The sequence below is a fragment of the Taeniopygia guttata genome, chromosome 9 (assembly GCF_048771995.1).
Source record: "Taeniopygia guttata chromosome 9, bTaeGut7.mat, whole genome shotgun sequence".
Taxonomy (NCBI): domain Eukaryota; kingdom Metazoa; phylum Chordata; class Aves; order Passeriformes; family Estrildidae; genus Taeniopygia; species Taeniopygia guttata.
The window spans coordinates 2,733,393-2,748,032 of record NC_133034.1 but is presented as its reverse complement, the minus strand read 5'-3'; the positions used below and the strand labels follow the sequence as shown (position 1 = coordinate 2,748,032).

The following is a 14,640-nucleotide window of genomic DNA, read 5'->3' as shown; positions in this document are numbered from 1 at the left end:
GGTCTCCTGGGCTCTTACTCCAAAAAATTCACTGCGAGATTCTCTGCAAAGGAGATCCAGCCTTGGTCCTGTGGAGCCCTAACCAAGGACACTTGGAAGTAGCAGCAGCTTTTGGGCAGTGGAAGGGCATTCCAAGGAAATGTGTAAGAAGTGGCTGATGACCTGTCACAGCTGAACAGGCTGTGCATGGCATCATTTTTCCTTCTTGTCCAGCAGATCCAACAGGCCGGTGCAGGAGTAATCCCCTCCCTCACTTTCTCCCCATTCAATGCTTCCCACCAGTTGCTTTTTCCTTCCTTCTTTCCTTCAAGAATATGTTTGTCATACCTGGGTTATGCTTGTGTAGAGAAGCACAGTAAGGAATCAGATGTGTCAGCCTAAGAAGTATTTCTGTTCTTTTCCCTGTTTTGATCAGGATTCTCTGGGAATGCTGACACCGAAAGACATGCCGCGTTTTATTCCCTGCCATCCGCCATAGAACGGACTCCCACCAAGTTAGCCACACAGAAAGTTGCCTTTGGCTCTCATGGAAATTCAGCCTTTCAACCCATTGCAGCTAGCTGTAAAATAGTGCCTCAAGGTCAGAGTCCAAGCCCTGCAGAGTCACCAGGAAAATCCTTCCAGCCTATCACCATGAGTTGCAAGATTGTATCAGGTGAATGTTAGTTTACTTACCCGAGTGCCTCCCCTTGGAGAACAGGAGAGTGAACCAGTTGGACTTGTTCTGTGTCCTTCCCTTGGTTTTCTGCCAGTCTTTGAGCATCAGACAGTAGGAAACTCTAGAATAAGGAGCTAAGCACGCTTAGTTTCAATGAAAAAAAAAATAACGGTTCGCAACAGATGAAAAGCAGGATGAGAGCTGTTCTCTCCCTATTCTTGAACGATTTTAAGTGTGAAATAGATAGTCTTGAAATGGACTGCTGCCCACAGAAATGCCCAGGCAAAAACACATCTTCCATGTGGAATATTTTGTATGTGGGGAGAGTCCATTCATCTCCCCATTGCTTTCATACAGCTGGGACGGATGAAGAAGATTTTTTTTCCTTGATTACTGAGCAAATAATTAGTTTTAACCTTGCAGACTCAAATACACCCTCTTGTGCTTGCCATATTGCATCAGATGGAGCAGCTCTGGTCTTGTCTTCCAGAAGTCCACCCTGTGTTGGATTAAATTGCTAGCTGGCTGCAGTGGGCAGTGTGACAGCTTCTAAACCAAACACGGGCAAAGTGCTGCTTTGCTCATTTCACTTGTCCCTTCCCTGCCTGGGTGTGGTACCAGTCACTTTCTGATATTTTACATCAGAAAGTGTTAATGTACAGCTTACCATGGCACATGCTGTGAAGCTGCAAGGTGACCTGGTGCAGCTTTTTGTTTTCTGGTGTTCAGGGAGGAGAGGATGAAGCACCAACTATCAGTACATGTGATTTCTGGTGATCTGCTCCCAGATAATTTTCTTGAAGTGTGTCTGGTTTGTTGTTTTGTTTTGGTTTTAGTTTTTAATTAAATTTCAATATTGTTCCTCGACATCTTAAAACTTTATTCAGGTTGATTTACACTTGAACCTATGCCAAGTGCTTTGTGCTTTGTTTATAAGCTCTTCTCTTGATCTTTTCCCAAAGCTTCCTAGAAAGCAGGAATTAGGGGGCCATCCTATCTTTCCTAAAGTCCTTGGACTCTTCTTTGTTGTTCTTTGCTATTTAAATGTTTCCCTGCTAAACATTTTTCAAAGCTTCTGCTGTCTGCTGAGAAGAGTTGCCCCTTTTAGATTTCAAAGCAGTTTATAAAACATGGGGATTTTATTTGATGACCATTTATGTTCTGTCAATAACTGCCAAGAAAGTAGATTAAAATGCAGGTGAAGCTTGGTGTTTGCTGCTGTGTCTTTTCTCTGATCACTTCTTTGCCAGTCCTTTTCTCTGAATTTCTTGTTTACCTATTCATGCAGCTTTTTTCTTCTCCAGTTTCTCTCTTTCCTGCCCATGTTACCCAGAAGCTGCCCATTTACAGATTGATTTCCAGGGTTTCTGCTGTAGTGAGAGTAGTGAAGGGACCAGAGCAGTGAGGGGACCTGGTTGTTCCTGCTGCCTGAGGCTGTTCCACACAACCTTATTAGGGGAACTCCTTGGTTCCCACTCTTCAGTGCCTGTACCTTGGGCTGCACAAGGGCAAGACAGCTCAGCTCTTTTTCTCCATCTCTTGGGTGCACTGGTCTTGGCAGTGAGAATGATGTACCCCTCAGGATTCAGGGGTGAACCAGGTGGCTTCTCAAGTTCCCTTTGAGCCCTGCTTGTCCTGATAGGCAGAGCATGTCCAGATTAGGTATGAGCCATAGTGCTTTATGTGCCTTTTCCTTTCCTTCTGTCTCTTTCCTTCTCCAAGTCCCGTGACCTCACTCAGGCTGAGAAATGCATCCTCAAAAAAACGCTCATTTTCTAAGCCATTTTCAAAAGTGCTGCTATTGCCATGTTTTTATGTTCTGACAACATTTACAAGGTAGAAGCATTGGACTTTTTTTCTTAAGGTTCTCCAATATCGACCCCTAGTCCATCTCCGCTACCTCGTACCCCAACGTCCACTCCGGTGCACATGAAGCAAGGCTCTGCCAGCTCAGTCCTCAATAACCCCTATCTTATTGTGGACAAGCCTGGACAGACGGTTGGAGCAGCAGCCACAAGCTCAGGTGTGTAGTGTGACCACAGAAGGCAGTGGCTTAGTCTCACCTGTACAGGTTTGTTCTCCCTTCAGAATGATCAGCACAACTGCAGCGTTTCAGCTCGTGGAGGTGGAAGTGTGCCCAGCAGAGAAAGGGGAAGGTGTGCACAGCTGGCCTGTGTGCGTGGCTGAGGGTATCTCAGGCTTGAACATTGTGCAGGAAACAGCACAGTGTGAAGCCAAACTCAGGTCACAGACACCTCTTCAAAGAGAGCCTGTTCTTTGCAGGTGACAGGGGAAGGGCAGAGAGTGGTGCAGACTGTGTTGCACAGCTTTAGACAGAAGGAGTGCACAGGTGGTTGGGTAACAGTGCTGGTGTGGGTGTGACAAAGAGCATGGAGAGGTGGTAGTCACTGGCAGATCAGTCTTAGGTCCCAGTGTGGGGCACAGCAGATGTGTTGAAATGCAGAGATCCTGGTTACCAGGAGAACAGCCATGCTTGATTTTGTTACTGCCCTCGGCTTCTAGCAGGTCCAACTCCAGCTGGTTTGGATTCCTCTTCACTGGATTCCCTCAGTGGTGAAGAAGGAATCACAGGAAGGGCTGAAGTGCAGGACACAGCTGATGGATAGAGGAATCAGTCAGTAATGTTTGTGTTGGGGTGGAGGAAAGGTCCCTCAGAAGTCATTTGTTTGTTGTGATATATGGCCAAGAACTGCTGTCCATTTTAAAACACACTTGTTTGTGTATGTGTGTGCTTCCCAGCATCACAGCAGGATGCCCAGGGCCAAGTGAGGGAGTGCAGCATCCATGGAACACAAACTTTGCTGGACATGGTTGGAAAACACAAAAATTCTTTTTGTTGGATCTTCCTCCCTTTATCTGAGGGAATACAGCTGTCACATTCATTTGAATGTCATCGCAGAGGGAATTGGTAGGGTAATTGGTAGGAATTGTTTAGCAGTATTTGAGTTTAAGTATGTTTTGAGTTTTCTTGGTAACACTGATGCTGTTTCACCAATAGGGTTTGATTAATGGGTTGTTTTTTTTTTTGATTAGTTGGGGGATTTCTGCCTCTTATTTTCTGTTTCTTCACCTCGAGCCTGACTGTCTTCTCTGCCTAAGTGGTCTATCATGGTTTGGGTAACTTTTGGGTTCTAATAGATGTTTGTACATGGAGGATAGGATGTGCAGATGCACCAGATCGTTGGGATGTACAAGTGTTAGTGCAGTTAAAGTGCAGTTATTGTTGAAGCTGAAGTTTCCCACCACAGTGGAGATGTACAGGGTGGCCTGGCAGAGACTGCTTGCTGCCTCTCCCTCCCTGGGCTGCTGTGCCTCCCCTGTATCCGGCACAAGTCAGATCACATTAGTGGCAGAGCAGAAAATTGATACCCTCACCTCCCCAAACAACTTAGTTGTGAAATCTCTTCAGCAGACCCTGTGTGAAGGTGCAGGAGGGTCTGTGGAACTGACTTTTTGGCAACAGGAACCAGGCTGGACTGAGCATAATTTGTATTACAGAAAAAGGTCACTGGGGCACTTTTGATAAGGCTGCAGATTGTATTTAAGAAAAGGGGTGAGATCTTCATACTCTGTGAAAGCCAGCCTTCCCAAAGCCCTTATTCTCAGAAATGGTTGCTCATTTACTTCTAAACTCAAGTGTGGATTGTAGTACAACTGTATGAGACACTGGTTTTTTGCTTTCATGTGTGCAATCCTTGGCTTTGGTGTCTCTTGAACAAACAAAACTGCCAAAACAGCCCAACAGCAGCAGTCACAAAGCTGCTGAGGAGCATTCTTGTGCACTGATAAGGCAGGGCAAGTTTACCACTGGACCCCTGTCCAACTTGGGCCAGGAGAGTGATGTGGCACACGTGTCAGTTTGATAATATTGCAAGAGCATCTGCCACAGATGACTCTATGCCTTCACTCCTTGTTTCTGTTTCTTCCTTTACCTTCCTCACTCTGTCCTTTGCTCTTGTTACTCCTCACTTTGTCTCCCTCCTTTTGTGGCCTTTCTTTTCCTTCCCTCTCCAAGCCTTCCTCCATGCCAGTGTTGAAGGCTAGTGTGGGTTCAGGGGGCTTCTGGGCAGCAGAGGGCTTTGCACCTGTCCTAGTTTCACATATTTGCAACCACAGCTGATATCCTCAGCCAGCCAGGAAGGTCCCTGACCATCTGCTTACAGCACACAGAGCAGTGGCTGGAGAGCATCTTCTCTGGGCCTTGGTTCCTGCAGGTGGAAATTTGGTGGTGGATCTGTCTTGTGCCCATGTTGGTTCCTGCTGGTGTACCTGATGGAGAATGCAAATGAAATGAAATGCCCTGTTCCTTGTTAGAAGAGGTTTCTTGTGTGCAGTGGTCCTGCTCCCAGCCCTCACCAGCATCTGCTTTATTTCCTGCTGTGCAGGGAGCCCGACCAGCAAACTGAGCAGTGTCTGTCAGGCCTCTCACGGATCTCCTGTGTCAAAGACCCATGGGAGCAGTTTTGGCACCTCAGCTGTCAAGGTAATGTTCTCATTAGGTGTGTGCTTCCCTTTTAAAGTCCAGCTTGCTTTCTTTTTAGCATTTAAAATTCTGCACTTCAGGCAAGTTCTTGGATTGTCATTTCCTGTGAAGGTTTACTGTGTAACAGATGGAGCCATAGGAGAACATGGTGGTTATACAAGATGATAGTGTCACTTATGCAGCTCTAACTAGGCTTGCCTGCATATTTGTTAAAGGCACTTCTACTTCCCTGCAAGGAAATCCATGAAGGGCATAGTTCCCCAAACGTTTTATCTTTCAAAAGAGCTCTTCTGTAGCTGCCTTTGATCTTCTTCGCTTTGTTAGTCACAGAGTGTGATTAAACTAAAGATGCCTACCTCAAAACCTTCGCTCTGTTCATTATTTTTGTACAGCAGCTGTTCCAAGCAGCCTGAAAATAACTCATGTAGTGGTTTTACAACTGCCTGGATTTAGAAAAATGTTTGTGTAAACAGTGGAGTAACATTTGGATGTGTAAACAAACAGCAATAAATACAGTTCATGCTTCTGATCTGGAAAGCCCAAAAAGTACATAGCTGAACTGTCTCACATAAAATCTTTCCCTCATCTTGTGGTAAGGATATTTCTGGCGGGGAAGTGGCGTCAGCGAGGCTCTGAAAGCAGCTGGTGGGTGTGCTGCTGGAAACAGGAGCATTTCCCTGTCTCCAAGCCTCAGTGTTGAAGCAGGAAATGCTGGGGGAAGGCTTGCCAGTCAGCCTGCAGGGAGCAAATCACTTCACATTTGGAGCTGAGATGTTCCTGTGTCTGCTGGGGAAAAGGTGTCACAGACTTGTCTGATGCAGTTAGTTTGGAGTGGCTTTTTCAGTGGCAGGTGTGCAGCTGACTAATCAGATTTTTAAAACCTGTGTGCTCAGATGGATTTCACTTAACTGTTGAAAATAGTTCATTATTCTTTATTTTTCACTGATTTGGGACAGTTTTTTCTGAAAAGTTTTGAAGGAGTCAGAGTAGGCACACATCATTAGTAACAGCTGAATTTTGTATTTCCAGGGCAACGTTAAAAACTGAAGATATTTTTAAAAACCCATAAAAGTCATACTTCTGTAAACGGAAGTGTTATTTGATTTATGTCTTCTGGTTGGTGGAAAAGGGTGTAATTTTAGGGTTTCTTTGAAGAGAAGAGTGTGCCTGATAGTTCAGTGGGATATTACAGGTTGTGCATAACTCACCACTTTTCATCTCTTCACTGTGTGCTAGTTTTCTGTATTTATTTTAATGACTTCAGGCTGTATTTCTGCAGCCAGTCTCAGATGCAGCTGCAGTGGAGAGGACAGGCTGTGCCTCTAGCCTTGTCTTCACACCTCCCATTTGCCACCAGTTGTGCAGCTGTGTGGTGACCCAGAGCAGAAGCCAGCCTGTGTGAAAACTAATGTTTCCAGCCATGTGTGTCTGTACAAGGAAGATGCCAGGAGCTGCAGGACCTGATTTCTGCTCATGATCCAGCCCAAGAATGGGCCAAGTGATTGTAAAACCATGGCCTTGGGGTTCACGCTGATTGTAAAAGAGAGCAATTGCACTGTAACAAACTCCCCCAAATGCACTTCTCTGCTGGCCTCAGACACAGAAGTGCCAGGTGCAGATGATGAAATGTTTTTTACCTAATGTTTGTTGTTTCTGCCAAATGTTGAGTTCTCTCTGGAAGGATTGTGTGCCACTGCATCGTTCCAGTTAGAGGAGAGCATGAACTCCTCTGAGAGAAGAATATTCCCCTCCATATCTTGTTTCTTCTTACACTTCTTCTCTCTCAGATGTTGTGTATAGAATCACAAAATTACTGAGGTTGGCAGAGATCTCAAGAGCTCAACCACTCCAACTCAAAGCAGGGTCAAATAGGGTAGTTTCCTTGGGAGTGTATCCACTTGGGTTTTGAGTATCTTCATGAGTTTCCAGCCTCTCCAACCTGTTACTCTGTTTGGTCACCATCAACGACAAAAAGGTTTTCATTGTATTTCCTGTGTTTCAATTTGTGCCCAATGACTCTGTCCTTGCATGGGATATTATTGAGTTTTGCCTGGCTTGACCTTCATTGCAACTTCCTAGCAGGTATTTGTATGCATCGATAAGATGCCCTCTCAGCCTATTTGAATTTTAAGTGAAATACTTTTATATAAAAAATTGACTAGAGAATATGAGTTGATATTTTTGCCTGTGTATGACATGGTAAGAAACAGTTACTGCTCTGTTGGAGATGAAATGTGCCGACTGAAATTTGCTTTGTGGGTTATGTTAAAAAATTTTGTCTCCTTTTACTTAAGTGTTGACTGATTTTTGGAAATGTCCTATTTGCACAGGTAATTTGGCCTGCCCAGATGGTCCATTCTGCCTTTTATTAGCAGTCACTTGTTTTATTTCTTTTATTGGACATATCACTGATTTTTGCACCCTGTCTTCTTGTTTGCAGCAGGAGGATTCCCTTTTTGCCACCATGCCACCCCTTTGTCCTATTGGGAGTCATTCCAAGGTGCAAAGCCCCAAATCGGTCACTGGAGGACTGGGAGCTTTTACAAAGGTATCCTCCCTGACTTTTGTGCTGGGACAGGCAGCCTAGTGGCTGAAATTACCATTTCATGCTGATTTGTGCCACAAACCATGGAACTTCAGTGCTTGTAAAACTCTTACTGGAAGCATTGTACCTTGCTGCTAAGGGCTCTGTAGCATCTCTCAAAAATGTGTCTTGTTTTCTTTCCTTTCTCTGTGGCTCTGCTGTACATGAGTTCTTGCCTTTTATCACCTCTTCTGTCCTTTCTGGGTTTCTTCTTTGAATCACTGTTGTGTTCAGGCTGATACTTTGAAAGCTATTTTTAATGGGATGCTATAGAAGTAAACTGCAATATATCTGTCAGGAGCTTCTTAAAGAATTATAACAGCGATTTGTGAATCTCAGATGCTGCTGCTTCTGACTGTGTTTCCTTAAATACTACCACATGGAATACAAAATGGTTTCTGCCAATGTTAAGTGATCCAAGTAAAAGGTGAAAGAGTGCTTCCTACCAGTTACAGTACCTACAACAATCTAATAGGAAAAAAAACCCTAAAGAGGCTTTTTTTGTGTCACTGCCCTTAAAGGTTAGATGTAGAGGAAACATAAAACCTACACAAGAGAATGTGTGTATATCAGCTATAATAATTTACAGTGTCTATAGCTATTGGTTGTAACATTCCAGGATAGAAATGAAAAACAGGTTCAGAACATGAATTTGAATCTTTGAAGTGTCGTGGCTCCATGTGGAGATGCAGGATCTGAAGAAGTCGGGTCTGGCCAGGTCCCTTGCCAGGATGAGTGGTACTTGTAACATTACCAGCAGTTGCTGTGACTCTGTAATTTCTAGGACTGCTTTGTCACTATGTCAGTTTGTCACCCCAGCCCAGTGCTGTGTGGGAGCAGCCCTCACTTGGAGCTGAATTAGAGTTCCCATGGTGGTGAGCACCACGACTGAGTTCAGAGTGTGCCTGTCCTTCCCTGCAGACAGGCTGCTCCAAAGACATCTTCAGTGGTTGAAGGGAATGCCTTGGAGTGGCTATCCTAGAACAGAGGCTGGACAAGATTCAGAGAATAAAGTGGGTATTTATTGAAAGCCTTCAATAGCCACACCTTGGGCAGTCAGAAACTTCCCAGAGGCTGCACCCAAGGTGGACAATGGGCACCAGTTTTTCAGACAATTAAAAGTTTGGTCCATTCATATATCAGGGGTTAATCCTTCAATTACAGCTTCAGGTAATGAAGTCATTTACCCCAGTTTGCTCCCCCCCATTCACTTTGGTTTATAATTTTTGGGGCTGTAGGGTGTCCTTGGGTTCCAGGCCCAGAGGGATTGTGTTGTCTGACCACAATGTGAAGACAGTAGCTAACACTCTGTATGGAGTTTGGAGTTATGCACTAATGCAGTACAGGATCTGAAAAACGTAAAGATTAAAATCCTGAGGCATCAGGGTGTTTGCTGTCCTGGTGACTGTGTGCTGCCCTGCCCAGGTGATAATCAAGCAGGAGCCCGGGGAGGTGCCGCAGCAGGCGGCGGTGCCGGCGGCGGGCGCGGCGCAGCCCTCGGTGCAGCAGTACGTCACCGTCAAGGGCAGCCACATGCTGGCCCTGTCCCCGCAGAAACCCGTCGTGAGCAGCGGCGAGGGGACGGTGCAGTCCAAGGTAAGGGACGCCTGGGCTTCTCTGGGGTGCTGGGAGCTGTCTCGTGCTGTTACTCCAGCCCTGGGTGCTTCTCCCAGGGGAGCAGGGTCACTCCTGCCTCACTGCCAGCTGGCAGCACCATGGGTCACTGGGTTCCTGTGTGCAGAGTGGCCTGCTTCCATGTAGTGGAAACATTTTATTGTACATTTTATTTATTTACTGTTGCATTTTATTGTGTACAGGGACATCACCCTCTTCTGTCCAAGCTGTTGCAGCAGTGGGGTGCATGCAGGTGTTTTTGTTCTGTCAACACAGAACGCTGGCTGCCATCAGCAGCTCTTGCTGAAACTCATCCAAGTCTTTCCATAAGAGAAGGTGAATTCTTTACTACGAGTGCAGGCCTGCAACATAAGAGAACAGCACAAATAGGGAGCGGGGTAGAGCTAGGATTAGGTGAAAGCAGTCCTACTTGAGTGGCAACTCAAGCATTTTACTGTAGGAGTGGTGCCAATGCAGTCTTGCTTTGACAGGAGTGACATAGCTTCTGAGAAGGCACAGTGCAGTGATAAGATGACAGATGTGTCAGAAATTGTCTCTGTTCTTGCCTCTTTCCATTGTGAACAGAGTCAAATGATGTGCCAGGCACTAGAGATAACATACAGAACTTCCACGTTTGCATAAGTAAATACTTTTTTTGCATTTGCAACATTTCCTTGTTCTTTTTGCTGCCTTTCTTGTCATTTGAGCAGTTATGCAAAAACTCATGTTCCACTGCAGTTACCATTAACACATAAATTGAAGCACTTTGTGGGTTCTACTCTGAGGCCATAGTTTTCCCAGGGAGTCTGTTCCCGTGGATGTGTTGAAACTGAATTTCTACATCTCTTTAATTCACCAAGGCAAGCTTTATCTTCAGCTGGAATTAAGCCATTGCTTATAAATGAGAGAAAAAAGGAATTGCCCTGTGATTTGAATGAACTTAATCTTTTGTGGGTGTGCTGAGATCTGACTGGGTTTAACAGTTTATCATTTTACTTGGGATTGGCCTCTTGCCGATTTAATTTTGTTCCTGCATGAAGAGCTTCTGTTTGTGACCAGGCACGTCCTGAAATGTCTGGAGATGGAGGTGGTGTAGCAGCCAGGATTCCCAGGATGCTGTGGCCAGCAGGGCCCCATCCCATCCCTTCCCATCCCTTCCCATGCCATCCCTGTTTGTTGCAGGTTGTTGGCGTTCCCGTTGGTTCTGCGCTGCAGTCGACAGTGAAACAAGCGGTGGCAATAAGTGGTGGCCAGATCCTCGTGGCAAAGTCCAGCTCCTCGGTGGCAAAGGCTGTTGGCTCCAAGCAGGTTGTGACTCAAGGTGTAGCCAAAGCCATCGTGAGTGGAGGTGGAGGGACAATTGTGGCTCAGCCCGTGCAGACTATAACCAAGGCACAAGTTTCTTCCACAGGGGCTCTGAAAAGTACATCTCAAGGCTCAGGTAGAGTGATTTTACACCCTGTTAATAGCTAGTGGTGGGTCTATAATGATGTCTTCAACTGCAAAATAACTATGTGTGTGATTGAAAAATTTGGAAGTGAGTAGAGAGCTCTCTGGAAAATTCAGGCTGAGATAAATAACAAAGAAAATGTTAATTCATTATCTGTAAGGGGGAAGAGGGAGCACAAGTGCTTTAAAACACACAGGGTTCTGGGAGTGGAGACCAGATGGATACACTGGGGAATGTGCAGGAGACCTTGTAGACTTTCGTGGAGCCAGGTCTCACATTTCGGCCTGGCATTGTGATCCTTTCCCCTTGAATCCAGCCAGCCAGAGCCAAAGTGTCCCTATTTCATCCCCACATCTTCCCCAGTGCTTACAGCTGCAGGACTATGTGCAGAAGCCCCTTGTGTGGTGCCTGGGGCTGCAGGAGGGCTGCAGACCCCACGGCTGTGCTGCTTCAGCCTGCAGCCACAAGTGGGACTGCACACAGACAGATTTTTTCCAGACCTATTAAAAAATGTGTCTGTGCATTGCTGGTGGAGTTAATCTGCAGTTAGAGCAGCTAAGTAGGGATTACTGAGGGCTGGTTGCATATCACTGAGTACTTCCATCCTGTGCAGATTTCAGTGCATACTACTTTCTGCAAGCAGCTGGTTTATTCCTTTTTATTCTTTCTTTTTAGTGATGGCTACACTGCAGTTACCAGCCACCAACCTGGCAAACTTGGCAAACTTACCACCAGGCACCAAGCTGTACCTCACCACCAACAGCAAGAACCCTTCTGGGAAAGGAAAACTGCTGCTGATACCCCAAGGAGCCATACTGCGAGCCACAAATAATACTAGTTAGTCTTGCAGGGAAATCTAATGACTTAAATAATGTAATCACTGCATAATTAATATGTTTGGCATTTTGGCTAGAAAGCATCCTGGTGCTGTGGAAATCAGTAATGGGATAGGATTTCTTTGTTCACAACAACCCATATGTGGTGCTTTTTAAGGCCGAGGTCTCACAAGTGGCTTTTGTTCTCAGTGAAACTGCTTTTTGTGCTGTGCTCTCAGTGCAGAAATGTTTTTTTGGTTAATAGGCCTGTGAATGGAACTCCCAGTGTAATATCTGCAACTGGGGCAGTCCAACTTTGATGAACTCATTGGCAGCAAGGAAGATCAGATACTTGTGATGTTTATGACAGCCATGAATATTTTTTTACCCTTGTTTCTTAATGAGAGACTGCAAAAAATCACTGTTCAGGCTGTTCCTTCTGGAGACAGAGCAATATCATAGTGTCACTGCAAATTACCACTGCTTGGAATTCATGATCTGTTATTATGTTAACAAAATTGCACTGACAGCCAGTGAAATTAAAATTAAGAAGCCAGTGAGATTCAGAGTGTTTCCACTCTGCAGCAGAGCTTTTGCTGCAGATCCATGACCTGCAAAAGAGTGATGAAAAGATTGTTCTTTTGTTGGACAGCATTTTCATTTCATAGAAAGTTCAAAACAGCCTGAAATGAGCTTTGCTTCTCCACCAGTCCTTCTTATCTCCCCAACAGCTCCTCTTGTTCATGGCATTAGCTGAGCTGTAAGATAGCACAGCAGCATAGCTGAACTCTTTTTTATTGAATAATAACATTACTTGACTGCAAAACACGTGGCACCAAATGTCTGGCAAAGCCTTTTCAAGGACTTGTGTATATAGGGATGCATTAGCAGCTGGCACTGTCTGGTTACCAAAGGGTCAAGTTTTTTCCTCTGGTTACAGGTCTTCAGTCTGGTTCTTCTACGAATAGTGGAGGAGGAGGAGGAGGAGGTGGAACCCAAAGCACAAGCAGTAACTTGTCACAGCACCTCACCTATACATCCTACATCCTGAAGCAGACACCCCAGGTCAGTGGCACATCTCAGTGGAAGCACATTGGCATTTCAGGCTGCAGGGCTGTTAGGTGCCTGTCCTGTGGTTCTGTACAATGTGAAACCTTCTGGGACTCTGGTGTCTGGGTCTTATTTGACTTTTCTCCTGCTCTGCTTCCATTAGAAGGTGTTCTGCAGCAAAAGGGCTGCATCCAGCTCTTAGTGCAGGAGTATCCAGTGTAGTTAGCAATGCCTTGTTTCAGAAGATGAAATGTTGTGGCTACATTACAGCCACAAGCTTTTATCTTCTATTGAAACTCCTAGATTTCTGTTGACTTTTAACTGTGTTTTAAAGTGCTGACCTCCCTGATTTCTTTTTGGAGCAGGGCACCTTTCTGGTTGGCCAGCCTTCACCCCAGGGCTCTGGGAAGCAGCTGACTCCAGCTTCAGTTGTTCAGGGCAGTGTAGGAGTTGGAGCATCTTCCACACAAGGACAAGCCCTAAAAGTGATAACTGGGCAGAAAACAGCTCTGTTTACACAGGTAATGTGCAACTGATACGTTTCTCTCTTACTAGTTTTGTCAGAGAAAGTACAGGAACCACAGTTGGTTTGATGTGGGGTTTTGTACCATTGTGGTGCTGGCTGTACCACAGTGAGGAAAGCACACAAAGGCTTACTTTCATCAGACTACAGATTTCCAGCTTTCTCTCCTCAGAGGGAGTCACCTTGCAATCTGTGTAAGCTTGGGGTTGCTGCTTTGTAAATGGGACTGGGATTCTTAGTGAAATGGAATTGGAGAAGTGAATAGAGTCAGGTGCAAAAATGTAGTTAAATACTTGAACTTTAGAAATAGGTCACCTGTTAAAGCTCTTAAAAATCTTTGGGTTTGGTACCTCTCAGAGATCCTTCTTTCAGTAAGTACCAAGTAGTCTGTATGAAATTCAAATGCCCTAAGATACTTGCAATTGATTATCCAAAATTCAAGATTGGTAGACATATATTTGCAAAGTCAACACTTCCAAAGTTGATTTCTGAGGTGATAATTTTGTTCCAGCAATTATTGTCAGAATTTGATTTTTTTTCAAAAGTATTTTGAAAATACTTTCTGATAATATAAAAAGCACTTCTCTTGTTTGTTTTGTTGTTGTCATTCTATTTTGATTTGTGTTTTTAAAATAATTTAAAACCCTGACTAATATTCTGTTTTCCTTATGCTGCATTCTTTCTCAAAGGCTACATCCACTGGACAGACATCACTGGTGAAAATATCAGATGGGTCTATAAAATCAGTGCCTGCCTCATCCCAGCTCTCCAAACCTGGCACCACTGTGCTGAGAGTGTCAGGGGGTGTCATCACCACGGCTGCTGCTCCTGCCGTGGCCCTCCCCACCAACGGGGTGGCCCAGGTGAGACACAGCTCTCCAATTCACTCTGAGCTTGTTTCTTTCTACGAGCCCCTAATCTGTACCTCCCACATGCCTGTGGAGAGTTTTGATGCCATGCTGCCACAGCCTCCATTCTGTATGTGCCATCATTGTGTGTGGGCTTTTGGATATGAGCTCAAGAATCTCTTGCTTCCTAACGACAATTGATAGTTAAAAATTTGGGTTTGCTACTTTTATTACTTATATTACCTTGTGCTTATTTTTGAATCACCTGTGTCATGGAAAGGGATTTGTTATTTCTCTCTGCCTCTTATGCAGCAAACAGATAATGCAGCTTCCAGTTCATCATCTTCTGGAACTCCTGCAGCAAAGACACCTGGACAGCAGCACCAAATCTGTGTAAGCCAGAGCCAGGCTACTTCATCAGTAGTGAATAAGATTGCGACTTCCAGTGTTGTAAGTGTTGCTTCCTTGATGACTACAGCAACACCTGTGGCAGGAAAAGCTACAGTATCAGGTATTAAACTCCCTTCACACCTTTCCCAGAGAAAGTTAGAATCCAGGTGTGCGTTCTGTACCTGTCTTCACTGTAAATGGAAG

The 14,640-nt window shown here is 45.0% G+C and overlaps 1 protein-coding gene across 12 annotated transcripts in view; it reads left to right on the top strand.

Annotated features, from left to right (window-relative positions):
• YEATS2 (YEATS domain containing 2) overlaps positions 1 to 14,640 on the top strand; it is a 47,856-nt gene that overhangs the window by 16,798 nt on the left and 16,418 nt on the right. For 6 of the 12 annotated variants that reach the window (XR_012057324.1, XM_072933208.1, XM_072933211.1 and 3 more), the window contains 11 exons: positions 416 to 655; positions 2,523 to 2,681; positions 5,065 to 5,162; positions 7,603 to 7,710; positions 9,172 to 9,342; positions 10,543 to 10,801; positions 11,486 to 11,647; positions 12,566 to 12,690; positions 13,041 to 13,196; positions 13,888 to 14,061; positions 14,359 to 14,557. Coding sequence is in view for 11 of the 12 variants with exons in the window: in XM_072933208.1 (XP_072789309.1) it covers positions 416 to 655; positions 2,523 to 2,681; positions 5,065 to 5,162; positions 7,603 to 7,710; positions 9,172 to 9,342; positions 10,543 to 10,801; positions 11,486 to 11,647; positions 12,566 to 12,690; positions 13,041 to 13,196; positions 13,888 to 14,061; positions 14,359 to 14,557 (1,851 nt within the window). In the remaining variant the exon portion in view is untranslated. The remainder of the gene's footprint in view (positions 1 to 415; positions 656 to 2,522; positions 2,682 to 5,064; positions 5,163 to 7,602; positions 7,711 to 9,171; positions 9,343 to 10,542; positions 10,802 to 11,485; positions 11,648 to 12,565; positions 12,691 to 13,040; positions 13,197 to 13,887; positions 14,062 to 14,358; positions 14,558 to 14,640) is intronic. The other 6 variants (XM_072933212.1, XM_072933218.1, XM_072933209.1 and 3 more) reach the window with 5 other exon arrangements.